This window comes from Carassius gibelio, chromosome A1, assembly GCF_023724105.1.
Source record: "Carassius gibelio isolate Cgi1373 ecotype wild population from Czech Republic chromosome A1, carGib1.2-hapl.c, whole genome shotgun sequence".
Classification (NCBI taxonomy): Eukaryota; Metazoa; Chordata; class Actinopteri; order Cypriniformes; family Cyprinidae; genus Carassius; species Carassius gibelio.
The window spans coordinates 28,265,863-28,289,227 of record NC_068371.1 but is presented as its reverse complement, the minus strand read 5'-3'; the positions used below and the strand labels follow the sequence as shown (position 1 = coordinate 28,289,227).

Here is a 23,365-nt window from a genome sequence, read left to right as displayed (position 1 = left end):
CGGTAGAGGCAGTAATGTAACAAATGAGAGAGGGAGCACTGTGCTGTCTTTTACTTTCCGGTAGGAGGTAGTGGTTGGAAGTCTGACTCATTTCCGGGATTCGGTTCTTTTGAACAGTTCATTTCAAAGAACCAAATCAGGGTTTCTTTACTTCATGATGGAATTACGTCACGTGGTCCCTGAGTGGCTCTAAAACGTTACAGTAAAGCCACATTTAAACACACGTTACTGTTTAGTATAATTTTTTCCGATTACGTTTTATTAAAAGGAGTTTAATGTCCCAGTTCAGTCCGTTTGTTGGAATGACCCAACTAATAAAAACATAATTTGCATTTACATTAAAAAAAAAATCCTGATTATTTTAGCTGATTCAGCCGTCCTACACGTAATTACAGAAGAGCTACGTTTTAATGGTCAACCTTTCTTCAATTTGTCTATTAAAGTATTTTACAATGAGTTAGTCAAATATTCGTGAACTCTAATATCAGCCTAATCAACGGAACAGCTCAATTCGATTCGGGAACGAGTCGTTTGGAGCGTTTGGAAAGATTCATCCAAAAAGATTCGTTCACATCGCTAGCAGGAGGCGCCCAGAACGGCTGTGTCAGTCGAAAGCGAACATCTCCATCAGGAATTTTGGGTTTTTTGAGGACTCAAGGAAACGTTAACGACATTTTCCGTCGCTTGGAAGAAAAATGCCTGAATTACTTTCGTTTTATCGGATCTAGATCAAATATTCATGGACTGATGCGGCCATGGCAAGTCTCGGTGTCCGCTTTATCGATACACGCCTGCAACATCTGAAGGATATAAAGTGAAAGATACATAATAATTAAGTTGATCTGATCTCGGCAGGCTCAATCTGTGCGCATGCGAGATAACAGTCCTGTGCTCTGGATATGCTGATGTGAACTGATACAGGCTGAGTATCTGCTCAAGATAATGTGATTTTGTCTTTCCATGGACATTTTTCTGTGACACTATCATTGGCAAGTCTAAAACGGGGACTATTTAGTTTGTAACTTGTTTTTAAACGGCACATTTGATGGTTAATGATCGGATATCTTCATCTACAATCAGCTGACCACCTCTGAATTCACTGCATTAGAAGATATATCCTGGAGTTTTCCTTCATTTGCTTAAAAAAAAGCAGATTTGGACCCCATATATTTAGTCTTGTGTTAAAGGAGCCTATAAGGATCTTTGTGGTCGAACAGTAACGGGATCTTGGAGATGTCAGGCCGGCCTAGGACCTCCTCATTTGCGGAGAGCTGCAAGCCAGTGCCGCAGCCTTCAGCCTTTGGCAACATGAAAGTCAGCAGTAAGTATCAACATCTACTCTTTCTCATATTGTAACAGTTCTCAGGCAAACACTATAAGAAAAACAAGAATCTCACAATCGTTTTTGATTAGAATTCATATGTGTAGCATCTGTCATGTAATCTTGCATTGCTGCCTGGATCTCAAGGGATGGGTCAGGTCCTGTCTCTTATTATCAGATCTGCTCAATGGAAACACATTTGCTGCACTGCTCAGTAATTTATAACAGGGAGGTTGCAATGCCCAGACCTTTTTTTTTTTTTTTTTTGTGGTTAAGTGTTAACTTGCAGAAGGATTGTCAAAAATGAATAAATGTTTTTTTCCTCATATAAGCATCATATAAGCATCATGTAGTATACACAAATTTGTGTGTGTGTGTGTGTATATATATATATATATATATATATATATATATATATATATATATATATATATACTTTTTTATTTGCTTGAAATCAAACATTTACTGAAAATATAAAAAAAGATTATTTTATTTGAGCAATGTGGCGCATTGTTTAATTTGATGTACTAAAATAACTCTGAATAAAAGCTAGATAGTCAGTAACAAAAATGACAGAAACATACAGCAAAATTACTAAATTTTTGACTAAAATAAAATGAAAGCGTATATAAAATAAAAACAAATGACATTTTTAAGGGAAGCAGGAGTCTTAAACAGGATTTGATGGATAATTAAAGTGTAATGTGTGTGTATATTTTATCTGTGTGGCCTATGTGAGTGTTATATAAGTGTTAGTAGGGAAAAGGGAATAGATTAGGTTTTATTTGAACTTATTATCTGATCCACACTCCGGAGCAGAAGGGGTTGGTAATGCACCAATGAGCTGGATGCCAACTGCTGTTAAACTGAAAAGAAGAATGAAAGCAAATCTAAAAATTAAAACTAGTTCCAAATATTAATAAAAATTATAATAGTATCCCAGTGGCTATAAAAGACCCGAATGTCTGATTAATGAATATTCTGTCTTCTACAGGTTTTTAAAAAATACTGTGTCCAGTCTGGTCCATCATTTATATAATGTATACATGACCATTTTTTCTAATCAGAATATTCCCATGGACACATAAAACTGTCATTTAAACAGACAGAAATAAAATTCTGTCATTGTCATTTACTTAACCCTCAAGTTGTCCCACTCCTGTATGAGCTTCTTTCTTCAATGAAAGTCAGTGGCTACCGTCAGCTGTTTGGTTACCAGCATTCTTCAAAATATCTTCTCTTGTACTCAACAGGAGAAAGAAACTCGTACAGGTTTGGAACAACTTGAGGGTGAGAAAATGAAAAGAAAAGTTTTCGTTTTTGGGGTGAACTATCCCTTTAAGGGCTTAATCTGAGACCCTTTTAGCTGGTTAGATTCATTGTACTACCATGGAAGATGTTCCACGATGAGCTCAGGGCTTGTTTTAGTGCCTTGAGATCCTCGAATAGGTATTGATTTATAAGCCATAAATGTCTTGAGGCACACCTTACTACTTAATATCTCACTTACTTTCTAGCTGCATGAGCTGTAAAATTGTCCATTGCCCCTCTCTGAACCCATGCCCCATGGTTTGATTGACAGGCCTCTCTCTCCAGAGCCTCAGCTCAGCTGGATGACTCATTTCCTGCACTAATGATGTGCATCTCACCACTGTGCTCCTCAGGAAAGGAGGATCAGAGGGATGCATGTGACTCACCTCTGACTCTACATCTTTTCCAAGTGCCAATGCCTACAGTAGCTGTCTGTAGTGTCACAGTCAACTTAACAATGGGGAGGACATATGTGGATTGGCACTTAAAACATCCATGTCTGTCCAATGGTGTCATAATGGAAACATAATGGTTTCATTAGATTATTTTCTCCTTGGGATTAGGTTTTGGAGGGTTTAAAAGCAGATATTGTGCGGTAGAGATGCATTAAATTGATCAAAAGTGACACACAAAAAAAAATGTTTATGATGTTGGAAAGGTCTATATTTCAAATTGATGCATGTATGTGAGAGTATGTGGCGGTGGTCCTGTGGTTGATCTGATCAGCTGACTCATCTTGCTGCCATAGCAACACTCAGGCCTGAGGCAGCGGGACTTCCTCCACAGGGAGCGTCCTATAGAGGGGCTTCACCTGAGCATGTGATGCACTCATTACCATCACACGCCAAATAGTCTAACGGTTCTGGGGGGTGAACAAAGGCCTGCTGTAGTGAATCGATGTGTTTTTTTAAGAAGAATATCCATATTCAAAGTGTAATTATCACTTTTTTCTAGCTTGCGCTCAGTTGTAAACGAGGAGTGGCATCTAACGGCTTAAAAGATCAAAGACAATTTTAAAAACAAATAACTCCAACCGAATTCATCTGAAAGAAGAAAGTCATATACACCTAAGGTGTTTCTCAATGTCAAGGAAGGATCCTCGGAAGCCAGTATTTCGAGCATGCTACGTCATCGACATCCGTTGAAGGACTGTTCCAATGTCGAGGATCCTCTGAATTTCAACCAAGGACTGAGTCCTTCGTTCGAAAAATATCCCATACACTAGAAAGGATGCATATGTGTATCCTTCGTGCTCTTCGCGCTCTCAAATCACCCACAATCCTATGCACGCAGCTTTGCTATCTAACGTTAGTTCAAAAATTAAAAAATGTCGAACATTAACATAGTCGAAGCATTAACGGTTTTTATTTACGTTACCAAACATTTGTTATATCTGTAGTAAATATAAGTAAAGTTTGACGTTTAAATGCCAGTACAAATTACTACCGTATTGATATTGTAAATTATACAAATACAAATGGTTAACAGAACCGGACCTGTCATTTAACAATTGGTTGCGTCAACGGCATTTATTTTATAAATAACTAGTTAATTTGTCCAAAGTAATTTAATTATACCATTCACAGCGTTATTCAAACGGACCTTTTCACTGACGTAATGACGCAATTACGTGCACTTGCTAGCCTGTTCCATTGACATGTTCTCCGTATGCTAAAGAGGAGTCTCACTTAGCCTCTGAAGGAAGTGACTTGGAAGTATCAGTCCTACCAAGGAAGTATCCTTGACATTGAGAAACGCCTCTAGATTGACTTCAGGGTAGGGGTGGGATGATATGGAAAAATATAATATCACGATTTTATCACAATTCTTGTCATGTTGGTTTTACTATTTTGCAAGTTGTCTGAGCATTACAGCCAAACTAATTTCCCTATTATAAAGACAAAGCCTTTCAAGGTAACAAAAAGAAAAGAAAAAAAAAGATGGCAGATATTTAGGCCAAAGAGGGCGAAGATAAAAATCTTTGTTCTTAATTTTTATATATCAAAGATAAAAAATTGACAAAGATACACATTACAACTACACATAATATACAAATAAAACAAACAATGCTTTATATTTAGGTACAATAGGTGTATTTTGCAGGAGCATTCAAGAAATTGAATGAACAAATATGAAAATGAAACACTATAAACTGATTCCTAAAGCAACTGTGTTAAATTTCTTCAGGAAAGAGCAGTGAGTGATTTTCCACCATTTACTCACTAAAAAGTGGTTTTAAACCTGAATGAGTTTCTTTATTCTTCTAAACATAACTGCTATTTTGAAGAACGTGGAAAACCAAACAGTTGCTGGTCCACAGTGACTTCCATTTTTTGATACTATCAAATTAGCATCTGTTTGGTTAGCAACATTTTTCAAAATATCTTCTTTTGTGTTCAACGCAAGAAAGAAAGTAATACAGGTTTAGGACAACGTGACAGAGTAAATAATGACAGACATGAAATTTTAGGGAGATCTATCCCTTGACAGTAACGACAGTAGGCTGCATGTTTAATAGGCCTACTGTCCCTTTAAGTGTGCATTTTTCTCTCAACTGTTTACTTTCATTTAAGACATAACCAACTTGAGTCTATATGTAAACCTTGTGTGTTTTGACAGTATTAGTGCAAAAGACAACTTAGTTCAATAATCAGACACTGTTTGAAAGGTTTTAGGGAGCACACTTCCGCTGTAAAAAAAATCACAGAAAAAGCTAATTTTATATATATTTTATATAATTTTTGAACCCAAACTTTTAAATGATAGTGTAAAATATTTTTTTTTTTTTACTTTTTTATAATACTATTAAATGTAATCTCAAAATGAATATCCATTTTGCATACTGTATATTATTATTCCATAATAGGAAAATAATTATTGGCTTATTATTACCATTCAGGATTTAAATATTAGTACAACCAGTTGAATGCATTCAACATCATTGCCTCACATCATGTTTTGGTAAGTGTCAAGTTAATTTTGACGTTACCCTGAATAATGTTCTTTATAATAAAATAACAAATATGCAAGGGCTGATATTTAGAGAGTTGGTGTTTAAATTCTGCAGAGCTGATAGATATTCATAATCCGTTCATGTTTATTTGTGACCGTTTCATTTTCATCTGTTCTTAACATTGCGGATGGAAAGGAATAATCATTTTGTATGTGAGATAATGTGATTAATGCTGAAAAGTGTCTTAGACTGGAGAATATTAAGTATTAAATGCCTCGGTTTATCTGAATTGCTAAATGACTAGTCGGTTTGTGAGCTGGATGGTGTCAGAGGAGCAGGATGGTAAGATGATCTTTGTAAGTAATGGGCCGTGACACAATTAAAATTCCATGCTGCCGATCCGAGATCTTTAATAGCTCATCATACAGTTGTGTGTGCTCTCTCACATCCTCTGACTCATCACAATTCCCCGTCCTGAGCGTGCACTCTGTCTGCATTTCACTCCACGACTCACCTGACCTGTCAAAAACAGCTTTGCGTGAGGAACAGATAGAAATTGAAATCATTATTACCTGAGCAAACTCTAAACTAGGTACGTTTCTGATCTGATTCACAAAGCAAACAAAACGATTTGTTCATGAATCGGTTCTCTAATTCAGCTTACTTACTCATTGATCTATTCTCAGCGGTTCTATTCAGATTTATTCAGTGATGATGGCTGTGTTGACTGTAAAAAAAATCTCATGTGACTCATTCAGAAAGCAAACACAAGCCGAACTGCTAATTATTCCCTTTATTTTTGTAACACTGATGCATTCCTGACTTATATGCTCTGCGGTGAATCATGAAACTGTCTATACTTTGAAACCTGTGGTAAAGCTGATATTTCCTTCCTTGTGCTTTCATTCTGTAGGGAGTGTCTGTAATAAACTGAAGAACAGATTCACAATTGCTTCCCTTACCTTGATTTTTGTTTATTAATTTTTTTCAGAAATGGGTCTGATTGAAAGTGTAACTTAGCAAAAACAGTTAAAAAAATATATTTATATTTTTAAAGGGGTGGTTGGTTATGATTTCACTTTGAACTTTAGTTAGTGTGTAATGTTGCTGTTAGTTCATAAACAACGTCTGCAAAGTTAAGACGCTCAAAGTTCAGCGCAAAGGGTGTTATTTTCTTTTAAATAAATCGCTGTTTAAGGGCTACCAAAAAATATTTTATTCCTGGGTTTGTGACATCACTAACCCTGAAATTTACATAAACCCTGGCAACGTCCTGTAATGAGGAAGGGGCGTGGCTTTTCTAGACAACGTGATCTAGGCAGTTAGCGAATCACAACACACTGGGCCAGCAAACCAATCTGAGCCCGACTGCTTATTTCTGAGGGAGGGGCTTCAGAGAACAAGGAACTCAACAGACTGTTTTGACGAGAATGGAAACTTAAGGTAAATTAAGGTAAAATATGTGAAAATAATGTTTTTTCTATATAAAAAAAAAAACGCATGAACACGTTACACTGCACCCCATAAACACAAACCTTCCAAAAAAGCTGTTCAACCACCTGTTTTAGATTTAAATGTATATGTTTCTATTTTTTATGCTTTTATATTTTTAGTATATATTTTTATTCAGCATTTGATTTATCAAAACTGACAATTATTATATTTACAAATTACAAAAATTTTTTTCAAATAAATGCTTTCTATTAATCAAACAATCTAAAGAAAAGCAGAAGCAAATGTTTTTGTCATTAATAATAATAATAATAATAATAATAATAATAAAAATTCTTGAGCTGCAAATCAACATAATAAGAGTGATTTCTGAAGATTTCTGAAGGAGGAATATTACTGTTTTACTGAATTTTTTAATCAAATAAATGTAGTCATGGTGAGCATAAGAATGTTATTTGAAAAATACAAAAAATATCTTACCAACCCCAAACATTTGAATGGTATTGTAGCTGATGAGAATATGATAGTTTAATGGAAATATCTCGACTTTATGCTGATAAAAGGAATAACGGAAAGTTCACTGATGTTATTTCCAAGTGGACATTAAGTTTCCGCGACCTCAGCTTTGGTCTAGACTAGATCACTTTCTAGATGATGAGTTTATCTTTAGATTCCAATTAAAATTCTCAATCTGTCATTATCCCTCATTTAAACTCACAAAAGGAATTAGTATTTAGTTAGTTTCATATTACTTGACCACAGACCCAGCTACACAATAAAAAGATATTTCTACTAAATAATTGAGGACAGTTCCAATTTTGTCCTCATATTTCCCATTCTCATGTCATCAAGCACTTGCTCAGGGGTGTGAAAACATGAGGTGTGAAGCAGATGAGCTCTGGTGAATGAATGATAGATGCAGGATCACACACTAATGAGCATAGTAACACCTGGAGCAGCACGTGTGACCCTGCAAAACAGACCAGTCAATTACAAAGGAGTATTCATGATACATTGCACTTTCTCTCTCGCTTTAGGAGATAAAGATGGCAGTAAAGTTACAACAGTGGCCGCGACACCTGGTCAGGGACCCGACCGACCCCAGGAGGTCAGCTACACGGACACAAAGGTCATCGGGAACGGCTCGTTTGGGGTCGTATATCAAGCGAAGCTGTGTGACACCGGTGAGCTGGTGGCCATAAAGAAGGTGCTGCAGGATAAAAGGTTCAAGGTAAGCATCTGTTTATCGTTGCTTGTGCGCTTACATCAGAAATGTTTAGCTGACAGGTTTAGTCGTATAATCAAATTTCTCATGATTTTTCTTTTCTTTCTCTGTCTATAAATTGTTTTTGTGTCAGAATCGTGAGTTACAGATCATGAGGAAGTTGGATCACTGTAACATTGTCCGTCTGCGCTACTTCTTCTACTCCAGCGGAGACAAAGTGAGTGCCACTTTTCTTTTTCTTTTTCTTTTCCTGTTCAGCATCATGTGCACTATAAACCATAAACATGCTGTCCAGCAGTTTCCAGCAACTGCTCTAGGTCATGGGATATGTATTCCTATGGTGCATCCCGAAGTGAATAGCAGTCTGATATGTTTGAGATGAATTCAACAAATTCAATAAAATGTACTTTACTGTAGCAGAAGGGAACTCTAAATCTGTTAATAATATGTACAAGCTTACAGTACATAGACTAGAAGATGTGGTATTTTTGTTGTGATTTACAGCTCTGGCTGCTCATGCCCTACAGTATTGACCTGTGGATAGGATTTCTGGTAATCCTGCGATATCCCCGAGGGCAAAACCTGTCACAGCAGTGGCCAGAGACAGCTCAGTAGGAAACTTTTGATTGATGGGAAGATAAACTGTTAGACTTGCCCTATTTTTACTGTATGACAAGCTCTGGCTCCTGTGCAGCCGACCAAAGGGACAGTGTGTAGAGAATGTGTGTGTAGAGAGGTCATCAAGTCAGGTCTATGGGAGTTCAGACTAGGGATGCATAGGTTGACCGGCCACTAATCAGGTTTTTGGTCTTTTTTTCGGGCGATTTTTCCAGAAGTGCACCCACGTGCACAGACTACATTGTAATAATTCGCTATCATGTAATTTGTATGGAAGTATTTCGAAATCTGTGCACAAGACACGGACAGCTGTTCAGCACTGGAAGTGCAGCGCTAACCGTCTGAGGCACAGATAGCAGGAAGCGAACCGCTGACTGCACAAAAAAGAGCCCATTCCTGCTCACTGAAGCTGCGTGAGCGTACTGTACCTGTCCTGACAAAAGCGGACACAGTGAAGGAATGTTCAGCTTAACTTCTCGTGTGTTGGATGAGAAACGAAATGGACTAAACTGTGACAAAACTTTTTTTTTTTTTTTTTTTTTTTTTTTTTTTTTGTAAAGTAGAGCTTACATGTCAGTCCATCCTTAAAAATATTTTGGTTTGCAGTAACAGTAAAAATTAAAATAAAAAGGGTTGGTAGGTAGGTCTATATATATATTTTTTTCAATGTAAGAAAAAAAAAGTACAATTTTGGTGATGGTGATGACGTAGGTATGAATTTAAACAAATTAGTATATCGTGACGTCACTGACTGGGTCTTCAACCCATGCCTTCGGGCACATTATTGCAAACCTCATTTTGATGCAGGCTATATAGACCACAAACAATTTAAAATCTTTTGTCAAAAACATGTTAATTGCATGAATTTTAGGTGAGAAGAAAAAAAAATGGGGTAGGCTACTGTTATACTGTTTTACTTGCATCCACCGCTAGGTGTCATGCAACCTAAAAAAATGAGAGACTGTTTACTTTGCTTTCTTGGGTTGTCACTTTTGTGAAAAAAAAATCCTGTTTGATTTGAGTGGCAAGTGTTCATTGAATCAATTGTAAAATCCATTTAGTATGTCTAAATGCATTTTATACAGCAAATAACACCAAATATAGGTAAATGCACGGACAACAGTCAGGACGAATATAAAGATTGAATATATTGGTAAAGACCAATATTTCTGATGATTTATTGGCGTTAAGTTTCGTGCACAATTACAGACAGGAGTAAAACATTCTCGAAAAACAAGAAGCAGAGTGGACTGCCATAATGAAAAACATTTACTGCAGGCTTCAACATGGCTGTGTTTACGATTAGAGATGGCAACAACAAAAAAATCGCATACGTAGGCGATTCTTGCCTGAATCTGAATCTGAATACCGGCAGAATTCGCATTTCTGTTGTAAAAAGAGAAACATTGTGCAGATGTATTATTTGCTGTTATGCGTGTGTGTCCGAACCTGCAGTTGCTGTGTGACGCGTGTTCCAAAAAAAAAAAAACCTGGATGCTCTCCGAGAGGAGGTCAATTACCTATTTTCGTTTTCGAAACCTGTGTTGGTTGCTCCAATCAATTCGTCGAGAGGTGTTGAGCTGTTTTAATGCATTTTTTAGATGTATTATTGTGCCCGAACCCGTATGACTTTGAACAGTGTCCGCAAACATTTTGTTTACTGCAGCCGCAGCCATCATTACCAAGCACGAACCGTTGACTCTGACAATGAATGAGAATATGATACGAAGCGACCCACAGGCCATAGTGTGACATCCGTGTAAACATAGATGACTTCACAGGTTTTTTTTTTTTTAAAGAAAGAACGTAGCCTTCATTTGTATGTAGGCCTAGGCAATTTATATATAAGAAATTTTACAATACTTACTAAAATGTAATTAATACTATTTTATTGCTTTTGTATTAGTTGTTTGAAGCGTAAAAAAAAAGAAAATTGGTCGGTCCTAAATTGACAGGGTCGGTCGGGTTACGGCAAACAAGAATATTTTTAAGGATGGCCTCACGTTTTAAAAGCCAGAAGTAAATGTCAGTTCTGTATAGTATGATTATTTTTATTTTACCTTAAAATTACATCAACTTACACCTGCTGTAGCACACTGAAAAAAAGTGTTTCATTCATCCAATTAAATTTTTTTAGGGTAATGATTCACATCTATATTTTTTAACTTGAGACAATATTTATTTATTTTTCATTGGCTCAAGTAAAAAAATAAAGATGTGAATCATTCATTACCCTAACTTTTTTTAATTGGATGAATGAAACACTTTGCATCTTTGTTTTAGTTTGCACCAACATTATTTGATTTTACCATTTTGGAATAATTTATTTATATTAGTACTTGGCGGTTTGACCAAAAATGTATATCACAGTTTTTTTTGCAAAATCATACTGGTTTTCCGGTTTATGACTTTTTTTTTTTTTGCATGCATAATCAGGTGTACAATGCATTTTCTGATATTCCAAGATGTGCCTGCGGCTAAGGGGCTGGAGCAAATTGCTCGTGTTACTGATCCGCGTCGGTTTAGTCCGCAAACACAACATTTGCTCATTGTTTTGATTTCATATCATGTGATCAAATCATGCTTTTCAGAGTAGCTTTTTTAGCCGCTCTGATCTCCTTTGTTAGTCGGTTTCTGGCATGGTTATACAAGGTTTTATCCCCACTTCTGTAAGCATCCTTCTTGGCATGATGAAGCTGTTTGAGCTTCCCAGTAAAACATGGTTTATCTTTATTGGTGATAGGAGTGTCTCTGTAGGGATGCAAATATTCTCACAGAAACTGATATATGAAGTTACAGTATCTGTGATCTCATCCAGATCGGTGGCTGCAGCTTCAAAATTAGAAGAAAACTCCCGCGGCGAGTAGAAAGGTTCACAGTTTATGAAAAGTGCCTCTAAATTAGGACAGCATATCTTTTTCAGTGTTGTCACATGTGAAAACCAACTTTTGTTGATGAGAAACACAATTCACCACCTCTTGTTTTCCCCCGTTAACTCCGCGATGTGATCCGCTCTGAACAGATGGAAACCCCACAGATGAAGCACGTTGTTGAATGGCTTCACTCAGCCGGGTTTCAGTCAAGCGCAATGCAGCACTTTGAAAAGTCCTTGTTGATGCGGGGAGAGGAGCAGTTAAAGAAGGGAACGGACATTTGCAAAGAGAATGCTTGACCGTTCAAAAGCCGTGCTCGCAGAGCTTAACCAGTGTGCTTCCCTCTTCTGCATCTGTACATGTGTTTGAACAGCACCGCTGCACCAGGGATGTGTTGCTTAATGTTAAAGAGTTTGTCTCTGGTAATAGAAGAAGAATTACTAAACACAGAACAAACAAACACTGCAGGATCTTAAATCTTACAAGCTGCAGATAACCCAAATCAACCACTTCTTTCTTTTGAGAAAGAGGAACAAAGGTACCACAATGTAACCCAACACTAACCACATTCACATATGCATAGTTTATGTCAGAGGTAGTCCACTTCAGCCAGGAGGGCCACATTCATATAGAAATATAGACTGGTTTGGACCCTGATTGGTGGTGAAACTTGAGGTTAGTTTTTTTTCTGAGCAAACAGGGTCTGTTTCATCCACATACTCTTTTGTTTCCCTTTATGTTTTAGAATGAATTCATTAAATTTAAGTATCCAATATAAGTGTACAAATAATTTTTCTCTGTGCTGGCTTGTGCCAGAAGTTACGATTTTCAGTATCACTTCCTCAAAAATCTGATAAGTTAATATTTTTTTGTGATATATGTGTATATCTGTATAAATATAGCACCTTTCAAAAGTTTGAGGTTGCAAAGATTTTGAATGTTCTAAAAATAATTATTTCACCAAACACATTTTATTTGGTAAAATAAAAACAATTTTATTTAAGTATAATTTATTCCTGTGATGCAAAGCTGAATTTTCATTTCATTACTCCAGTCTTCTGGAGTAGCCCATTTAAAGTTAGCATGCGAAGAGTATGTTTGTGACCTGTGAAGTGATCGTCAGGGCTGTCCTCACCACTTTAACCCTCCATTCCAGCACGGTGACATAGTGTCTGACCACAGCGACTTCGTTCTGACGGCTCCCCTGGTGTCACAGATAGAAGATCAGTTCATTTATGTAACCCCGTCCAGTCAGGAATCTCACCCATTTACATATCTGTTTACTCACGCATTGCAGTTGAATCAAAGTTTGCGGATATTAGCTATCACATCACCTTGTAGTCAAGAACAGAAATGCAATCTAGACTCAGTAGTATGCAACTGCCAGCTGCATTTGCTAAAACGTGCAGTCTACAACAAAGCACACTACACTGGCTATTATATCCCACAATGCAATGCACTTGTCTTATTTCTTGACTCTTTTTTTTGTATTTTATTGGACTGCTAAAAAGACATTTTCACACAAACATGGATTAAAAATAAAAAGAGCATTATATCTATTTATCATATTATTTTGTCTGTGTGTGTGTGTGTGTGTATGTATATATATATGTGTGTGTGTGTGTGTATATGTGTGTATATATATAATCGTGTGGGGAAAAAAAGCATCTAAATATTTTAATATTTTATATGCATTTAAATATTTTTATGGATATTTCAGCTTTATATTTTCTAATGTATACGTGTAAGTATAATGTTTATCCTTGCATTGTATTGCATTCACAAGCCTTTTAGGCAGTATAGAGTACATACTGTATATAATGAGTTTTCAGATGTTACTATATCATGTATTTTAGCATATATACCAATAACCATGCTATTGTAATAAATACTATTTATAATAGCAAGTAAACACACACCTGTGACCTTACACCTATATATCGCCCAAAAATGATAATTTGGTAAGTTTCATTATTCACTCTCATGTCGTTCCAAAAGAAGATGGGATCCCAATTTTTGTAAATACAGTGTAAGTCAGTGGGAACCAGAAGCAGTTTGGTTACCAAGATTCTTCAAAATAGCTCTTGTGTTGCTGAGAACAAGGAAAGTCATACAGGTTCGGACCGTCGTGAGAGTGAACAAATGATGACAGAATTTTTTTGGGAAGACTGTCCCTTAAAGTGTTTTCTAGATATCAACCTGCTGAACTCTTTTCCTTTTGTCCCTCACCCATCTTCTTCATGCCTACAGAAAGATGAGGTCTATCTGAATTTGGTGATGGACTATGTGCCTGAGAATGTGTACAGAGTGGCCAGACACTACAGCAGAGCCAAGCAGAATCTGCCTATGGTCTATGTGAAGGTAACATCTGTTAATACAATCTCAAATTTTCCTTTGTTTTGAAGACATGCGGTTTCTCCATGCTGGTCAAGCTCATGAACCAAAGTTGCACAACCTACTTAGTGAAACCAGTCATCTAGTAGCATGGACTATGGACTAGCTGGCCGTATGATCAGGTTTTTTTTTTTTTTTTTTGCTGCATTAAAATCACTGTTTATGTGTGTTTTCAGTTATATATGTACCAGCTGTTCCGCAGCTTGGCATACATCCACTCGTATGGGATCTGCCATCGAGATATCAAGCCGCAGAACCTCCTGCTCGACCCAGAGACAGCTGTACTCAAACTCTGTGACTTTGGAAGGTGAGACGGGGAAATGAGGTGCTGTCATGCATTTAACATCTGCTGTACACTTACCAGCACTCGTCATTCATTTTGAGATCTTCAGTAAAACATTGCTGAAACATTGCCTGAAGTTCTGTATTGATGCTCATAATCTTTAAAACCTTTTGGTGATTGACGACGGTAAATATAAATGATGCATACCTTTCTGTTCAAACGTTTGGAAATTTAAAAATGTATACTTTTATTCCCCAAGGAGACATCAAAAGTGACAGTAAATACACTGTCAGAAAAGATCTCTATTACATATAAAGGATCTGGATCACAGTTTCCACAAAATATGAAGCAGCATATGTAGACGTGTGTTGGTGTAATTTCTGCTTATGTCTAATTCTCTCTCATTTGGTGTGTTTCTTTCTATCTCCTGCAGTGCTAAGCAGCTGGCGCGTGGTGAGCCTAATGTTTCCTACATCTGCTCGCGCTACTACAGAGCCCCTGAGCTCATTTTCGGAGCCACGGACTACGCTTCCAGCATAGGTAATCTAATGCTCTTTTTATCTCTGAAACTTTTTAAACTACACCAGGATTTGTGTACTAATGCTAACTCTTTTTATAAAAAGATTCAGTATCATGCAAAATCCTTTCCTGTTGCAATTTGTCTCACTAATGGAGTCATTATGCTCACCAAGGCTGTATTTATCAGTATGATACACTGCTCAAGAAACATTTGATATTATTATTCTCAATGTTGAAAACAACACAACTGTTATTTCTGATATATGATTTAAAATGCATTACTTTACAGGTTTTCATGGTTAAAACTGCATGCACCAGCAAAAAGTGTATCAATTTTGACATTTTTTTGTGTCTAAATGCTTTAATAAACACAACTTCAGCGTAGTTATCGTGTAAATGCTGTAATATTGAGTGTTTAACTTTGTTTCCATACAGATATTTGGTCGGCTGGCTGTGTACTGGCCGAGCTGCTGCTTGGACAGCCCATCTTTCCTGGTGACAGTGGTGTAGATCAGCTCGTTGAAATCATCAAGGTAAGTGTGTGTGTGTGTGTGTGTGTGTGTGTTTTCAGAAATAATCTTAAAGGGATAATCCACCCCATAATGACATTTTTGTCATTAACCACTTCACCCCCACGTCATTCCAAACCTTTAAAAGCTTTGTTCGTCTTCGAAACACAATTTAAAAGGGGAGGTGAAATGCTTGTTTTCACTCAATATCCTGTTAATCTTGAGTACCTATAAAGTAGTACTGCAGCCTTCATAACTCCAAAAAGTCTTTAGTTTTATTATATTTATAAGAGAAAGATAGTCTGTACCGATTTTTCCCGGAAAAACACGACCGGCTGGAGGCGCGACGTGTGGGCGGAGCTAAAGAATCACGAGTGCCAGTAGGCTTTTGCGTTGAGAGCATGTGGAAGCTGTGACACAGATCCAGAGGCTGAAATTTAACAAGAGCAGCATCAGTAACGGCGTCTCTATGTGGTATATACTGAAACTGTATATATTTGCTTAGCGGTTTTGGAAAATGACTAAGTTTTTTAAGCTGTACATGTGGAAAGTGCAGTTTGATGACAACATCGCATGTTGTTTACTTGATGTGCTTACACGCTGATAGCTAAGTTAATAACACAGAGATATTTGAAGCAGTTTTACTCACCGCCTTCGGTTCCAACACACGATCGTGACCCTTTTTCGTTGGGATTGCATTATCCTTAAGAAATAAACGATGTGCAAATCCGTCTTCAAACTGGGCCTTGTTTGTAAAACAAGCATCTTCGAAATGCAGGGAACAAACACAAACACTTGCACAACTCCGTTGATGCTCTGTAAAAATAAACTCCATCCACTGGTCCCTTAATGCTGTTTCTCTGTTGTTAATCTGTGCAGGGTTGTCTTGCCCTGGCAACCAAAAACACACTCCTTTTGTGACTTTTCGTGACACTTTCGCTCTGATCAGGCTGTGCTCAGCCTCTCTCAGTGCTCTGCTCTACGGGAGCGCGTGCTCTTCCGGCAGACGTGCCTTAGGACCCATATAAGGAAATTCCGCTCCATCTAACGTCACACAGACCCATACTCGAAAAAAACTTTCCGAAACTTCTGACAAACCGGTTTCGGAAACCGTTTTGTCCGTTTTGTCAGACAGAAACTGAGTTTTTTACACTGTTAAAGAGTTGGATTCCCATGGCATGGGAATCCAACTCTTTAACAGTGTAAAAAAACTCAGTATGCATGAAATAGCATTTCACCCCCCCTTTAAGATATTTTGGATGAAAACCAGGAGGCTTGTGACAGTCCCATTGACTGCCAAGTAAACAACAGTGTCAAGGTCCAGGAAAATCTGAAAAGCATCGTCAGAATATTCCCTCTGCCATCGCTGCCTTTTGTGTCAGCCGCGCCACAAGGATACTTTTGATTTGAAAGAAAATGGTGCATCCTTGTGGCGTGGCTGACACAGAAAAGCATACTCTGCCTGCGTTCAGCTCAGATTCGCCAAAATGGTGCTGCGCTGATGTGGACCACTGATAGCAGATGGACTATTCTGAAGATGCTTTTTATACTTTTCTGGAGAAAAATTGTTGAATAAATTCGTTATTTTTATTTATTTGCTATTTGTGAAATGCAGTTATATTTTTTTCTGTGGCGCTCTCCTAGTTTACAGCCCAATCATAAATGCACTACTTTGAATAATTAAACTGACTAATATTTTAAATGTTACCTACAGAGTTAATTGAAAGAAGTTAAAGTACTAAAATTATTGAAAAGTACAAAAACTGAATTAAAAATGTATAAAAATAAAAAAAAATCTAAATAATAATATAAAAAATATATATAAATATATATAAAAATATATAAAGATAAACAATATTACCATCCATACAAATGGACGATAATGTTTATTCTGGTATATAATAATAATGGTTGTGCATTTTTTGCTCTGAAAGTGACTCCAGCTGTATTGTTTCTCTGTATTGTTATAGTTGCGGTGTGGACTATACATTTAATTGTCAATATAATAATAGAACTTGTTTCCTCCAGGTTCTGGGAACTCCCACACGAGAGCAGATCCGGCAGATGAACCCAAATTACACTGAATTCAAGTTTCCACAGATAAAGGCACACCCGTGGACTAAGGTTTTTATATCACTTTCATCCTTCTCTTTTCTCCTTACTTTAATTCTAGACTTTGATTCTGGCCCATAATAACTTCTTATTTTACAGAGTCTGTCTTAAAGAGTATTTTCTACCAACACAATTGTACTTTAATTTCTCCCCTGTGACTTGTTTAAAACTAAGAGGACAAATCTATATAAAAAATCTGTATTTGTGCAGTCAAAAGCTGAAATGATTATACAGACAATTGAGAAAGCATTCATAATTCCTGTGTTGTTGTCTTTGTGTTAGGTTTTACGGCCCCGGACCCCTCCGGAGGCGATAGCTCTGTGTTCTCGACTGCTGGAGTACACCCCTACGGCCCGCCTCACTCCTCTAGAGGCCTGCGCTCACACTTTCTTCGACGAGCTCCGTGAGCCCAACCTCAAGCTCCCGAATGGAAGAGAGCGGCCTGTGCTGTTTAATTTCTCCACACAGGGTATGTTGCACACAAATGATGGGGATCGATTGAATCTTTTTGAGGTATTGGAACAAGTGTTAACTCATTTCAATAGCAAATATACAGCACCATTCAAATACTTTTTGAGTTTGTTATATTTTTTAATGTTTCTGAAAGTGTCTTGGGCTCAGAGTTTATTTCATCAAGAAGGCAGTAATATTGTGAAATATCATTACAATTTAAAAGGACTATTCTCTAGTTGATGTATGTTAAAATGTAATTTATTGCTGTGATGCAAAGCTGAATTTTCAGCTTCATTCCTCCAGTCTTCAGTGTCACATGATCCTTCAGAAATCATTCTAATATGCTAATTTGTGAATCAAGAAACATTTAGCAGCCATTACTTCAGCCATTTCTTATTACCGTATTTTTTGGACTGTAAGTCGCACCTGAGTATAAGTCGCATCAATCCAAAAATCATCATGATGAGGAAAAAAACATAAGTCGCACTGGACTGTAAGTCGCATTTATTTAGAACCAAGAACCAAGAGAAAACATTACCGTCTACAGCCGCGAGAGGGCGCTATATGTCTTTAGTATAGTCTACAGGAGCACAGAGCAGCATAGAGTGCCCTCTGCCGGCTGGAGATGGTAATGTTTTCTCTTGGTTCATGTCTCTTAGTTCGTTTCTCTTGGTTCATGTCAAATTAATTTTGATAAATAAGTCACACCTAAAAGTGGGACTTATAGTCAGGGAAATATGGAAAAACACTATATGTTTTTACAGTCTGTTTTGTACAGTTTAGTTTAATGTACAGTCCAGCTTAACACAGTCTTGCTGAATAAAAATATTAATTTATTTCCCCCAAAAAAATATTTTACAGACTCCAAAAGTTTTTTTGAACGTAAGTGTAAATGTGTTTGTACGTGCATAATTCTGTCTTTTACACCAATATTTGTTGATTTAATGATCAGAGTTGTCCAGTAACTCCTCGCTGGCCTCCGTACTCATTCCCTCACATGCTCAGAACCAGGCGGAAAACTCTTCCCAGTCTGCCTCGGCTGCAACAGGTCAGTGTTTCACTTTCAGCCACTCACAAAGCCCTAGACTCTCCTCATCAGCTCTTTTTAATAACCTTCTCTTACTGTTCCAGGTGCTAACAGCGGCGACCGTGGCCTGAATGCCAACGCTGCCTCTGCCGCCCCCAATCCTTCAACTTGAACCCCATCCACCCCTCAATGGGCCACTTTACCCTGCTGCTTATAAGCCACGCCCATTCCCCGAGGTCAAGGGGCGTGGCTAAAACTAACCGAAAAGCTCATGATATGATGGATGCACCAACCAAACCTTCCCCCAGTCATTGTCTTGGTTTTTATTATTATTATTATTATTTTATTTATTTGCTCTAACAGACACGATGAGGGCTAAGAAACACCACTTCAGGACTATCTGTGGTGATGTTTGAAAATTCTCTCTCTCTATATATATATATTTACACTTACATAAACCGTTACACCTACAAATATGTCTACTTTGACATTTTTTTAAAGGGAAATCTGTATGCTGTAGCTGCTGCTTCTTTTATAATCATCTCGGCCCCATTCCTGGTTAATTATGGGTAGAGACAGACTTTGAATATGAGCTGGCACAGGTGGGATTCAGGAAAGCTGGATCCTGATTGGTCCAATACGACCAAATCCTGAATCGGTTCAACAGCATGGACTGATTTTCCATGACTATGTGAAATATATACTAATGACTTTTGCCTTTTCCCTCAGTATTGGGCGGAAATGTTGTATGCTTAAGCTGTATGCTGCTGTGTACCTCTTTGTTTTTCGACATCGTTTGAAGGAGTGACATTATCCATTCGTTTCCTGCTCAGTTTCCTCCTTCCTGTTGTATAATACTTCACTGAACTCTACGGATGTTGACACACATGTGATATCGGATCATTTTTTTGTGAGCACGTGACGCGTGTGTGTGTAAGAGAGAGTGCATGCTGTACGTCTTATGTCTATAAATACTGTATGCTGATTAGTGAGCTAAAATAAACTAGCGCGTAATGAAGAAAAAAGATAATCAGGACCTTTAAACAGAGCAGGTTTCTGCACCGCAAATTCCAACCTTGAGGCTTAAGCAAGATGTTGGGTTTAGTTTTCGAAATCGTGTCATTCGGGTTCGAATTTAGCAGGAACGGGGGGCTGAAAGCAGTTTGAAATCTGTAACCATCTGGACTGCTCTGTCAGGAAGTCGACTCTAATGATGAGGAAAGAAGATAGGATGGGAACGTTTTCTCTACAGTCCGTTCGCTTCCATTTCTTCTTGTTTTTCTTCCTCTCGTCCTCTTTAGTGTCCCCTAGTGTTAGTGGAAGTGCACAACCAAGACAGTTGGATCGTGTTCCTCCAAATACGGTCTACAGAAGAGTCACTTCAGACTGTTGATGTCCCTCCCAAAAGTGCTGTTGAAAGAATATCCATCTGTTCTGTTGCCTACGTAAAGCCACAGTTCACCCAAGTTGCTCACACTCACGTTGTCCCAAACTCGTATGATTTATTTTCTTCCATAAACCCTTGATGAGAATGTTTACTTTTTATTTTAAGTGATCTTTTCGATGCAATGAAAGTGACTAAGGGCTGTAAACCATGAAAATTATAAAAAAAAAGTAATGTAATCCATGACTTGTGTGCTATATTAAAAGTCCTCTTGAAGTCATACAATCATTTTATGTGAGGAAAAATGCAAACTAAGTGGTTATAATCAACATACTAATAATCACTTCTTACTCCCTAACTCTCAAATACTGTGTCGTGTTCAAATTTGGAGACCCTTGGCATCACTGAAATAAAACCTTATGTAATACCCAGTATGATTTGCCATATGAGCAAAACTGAAATATGAAAGCTTTGGCTAAGATTGTTTGTGTAATTTTTGGTGCTTGAAAGATGATGATCATTCACTTTCATTGTATGGAAACGATTCATCATCTCACTATTTTTATTCTGTTTTATTTTTTTTTACAGTCTCTTTTTTTTTTTTTTTTTTTAATATGACAGTTTTTTGGGTCAATTGTCCATTCAATGTTCTTCTGAACTTTTTTTAAAATGACCAGTTATTAAAATATGATCTTGTATGAAGGTGCTCCATCACTTTCATGTATTAAAATTTGTTTAAGGGACTTATTCATTTCCTCATCCAAGCTCTTGTTCAGGCCAGTTCACTGTCATAGCAGGAAAAATAAATTTAACAGTGTTTTTTTTTTTTTTTTTTTTACTTCGAGTTTCAGAAAGACTTTATCTTAAAGGGGTCATATTTGGTTTAACAGAATATGCTGACGTGCTTTAAAGTAAAAAAAAAAAAACGATTCATTATCAACTGTACATTATTGTAGGTCCTCTATGACCTGCTGCTCTCAAATGCAACCGCGTGCATGCACACACACACACACACACGACATGCAAAGCTGCAAAGTCTGAATGACCTCCTCTCCTAGGTTCACGAAACAGTCGTCCATAAAATGCATTGCAGTTCTGCTGTAAGTAAGCTTAAAGATTCCTAAATGCATCTATTTACGGAGGCCAAATTAAGTGTTTTTGCTTTCACCTAGATTCACAGCATCCCCCTTCAACACTAACTGCAGTTACTGAAACCCAGCCTTCTTTCTTTGCGTGAACATTTGGGTGGCATTACGCAAATATTTCCACATAGTGACATAGACATGTTTTAGGGGGCGTGGCCGAGTCTTAACTTTGATAAAGAATATCTCTATGGTTTCGAGACTTTGGTCTTTGCAACTTTACAGATCTTCTTCATGCACCAAGAGCTTTTAACACTCCAAAGAGAAAGGAAAAAATGTATTTATTTATTTTATGTTCTTTTAATTGATATGGAAGATTTTATATTTACAGGTTTTTTTTATCATTTACGTGCGTAAGAATAAGGTGTCAAGTATCTACAGTGTTAAGTAATGATTTTGCAATAATATATTTTTGATTTGTGTTTGGGGTTTTGTAAAATACTTTCAGCAGCACTTAAAGGGAGTGAAGTCATGTAGCGCTACAACCATTTTCATAAGCTTCATTAAAATATGTTTTTAAAGCCTCTGCTGTTAGCAGTCACATTGCTTCATGATTTACTTTTCTCAGTGACTCATATTTGAAACAAATATGAGATGAAAGGGAATATGTAGAAATACACACTTGAACTCCTGGTAGCCATAAAAGTTCAACAGGCACCAAAACTGAAAACAAACAAACTGATACATATAATAATTATTATTATTCTTTTCTCTGTACATGACAGTATGTTGAACGTCACACTGATGTGTTTTCTGTCCCTTGTGTGCTCTGGTTCAGAGAAGTCACCTGATACTGTACTGTATTGAATAAAGTATAGCTTAGCCTCACTCCATCACACTGCTGCTTCTCTCTTTATTGCTGTGTCTTTTTTCCACCTCCCTGCACACCTTCACCCTTCTCTATGTACAGTTGGGGGACAGTATGAAATAGTGAAAGCTTTAACTCTCTTGTTGCAGACCTGTATGAATTTCTTTCTTCTAAGTGGATCATGGGAGATATTTGAATGGTGGAAGCCTTATGGACGAAAAAAGAAGCATTCTTCATTCTGGAGACATTATTTAATTCCTTACATTTATATAGCGCTTTTCTAGGCACTCAAAGCGCTTTACATAGACAGGGGGTATCTCCTCATCCACCACCAGTGTGCAGCATCCACCTGGATGATGCGACGGCAGCCATAGTGCGTCAGAACGCCCACCACACACCACACCCCAGCTTACTGGTGGAGAGGAGACAGAGTGATGAAGCCAATCAGCAGATATGGGGACTGTTAGGAGGCCATGATGGTCAGAGGCTAATGGGCGAATTGAGCCAGGATGCCGAGGTCACACCTCTACCCTTTTCGAAAGACAACCTGGGATTTTTAATGACCACAGAGAGTCAGGACCTCGGTTTAACGTCTCATCCGAAGGACGGTGCTCGTTGACAGTTTAGTGTCCCCATCACTACACTGGGGCACTAGGACCCACACAGACCACAGGGTGAGCACCCCCTGCTGGCCTCACTAGCACCTCTTCCAGCAGCAACCTAGTTTTCTCAGGAGGTCTCCCATCCAGCTTCTGACCAGGCTCAGCCCTGCTTAGCTTTAGTGGGCAACCGGTCTTGGGCTCCAGGGTGATATGGCTGCAGGCGACATGTCATTATTCGACATGTCTTCAGTTATACATGTTATACATAAAATAAAATAAAAAAATTGTAATTTTAACAGTCAAATTTTTTAAAAACACTATGGAGAAAAAAAAAGGTAAAAGGTAACCCTTACCAAAAGTAGTATACTTCAAGTTCATT

General features: G+C 37.5%; 1 protein-coding gene across 1 annotated transcript; it reads left to right on the top strand.

The window, feature by feature from the left end:
- The first annotated feature begins 63 nt into the window (after positions 1-63).
- On the top strand, positions 64-22,409 carry LOC128017481 (glycogen synthase kinase-3 beta-like). Its single transcript, XM_052602895.1, has 11 exons — positions 64-1,321; positions 8,075-8,268; positions 8,396-8,479; positions 14,004-14,114; positions 14,324-14,454; positions 14,864-14,970; positions 15,385-15,482; positions 17,487-17,582; positions 17,853-18,039; positions 18,976-19,071; positions 19,155-22,409. The coding sequence occupies exons 1-11, from the start codon at positions 1,234-1,236 to the stop codon at positions 19,220-19,222; spliced, it is 1,260 nt and encodes a 419-aa protein (XP_052458855.1). The 5' UTR covers positions 64-1,233; the 3' UTR covers positions 19,223-22,409.
- The last annotated feature ends 956 nt before the right edge of the window (positions 22,410-23,365 follow it).

Excerpts from the sequence above, each read along its gene's own strand:
- LOC128017481 (XM_052602895.1), top strand. The coding sequence starts at position 1,234 with ATGTCAGGCCGGCCTAGGACCTCCTCATTTGCGGAGAGCTGCAAGCCA. Across the intron at positions 14,455-14,863 it reads AAACTCTGTGACTTTGGAAG|TGCTAAGCAGCTGGCGCGTG; the intron begins GTGAGACGGGGA and ends TATCTCCTGCAG. Across the intron at positions 14,971-15,384 it reads GGACTACGCTTCCAGCATAG|ATATTTGGTCGGCTGGCTGT; the intron begins GTAATCTAATGC and ends GTTTCCATACAG.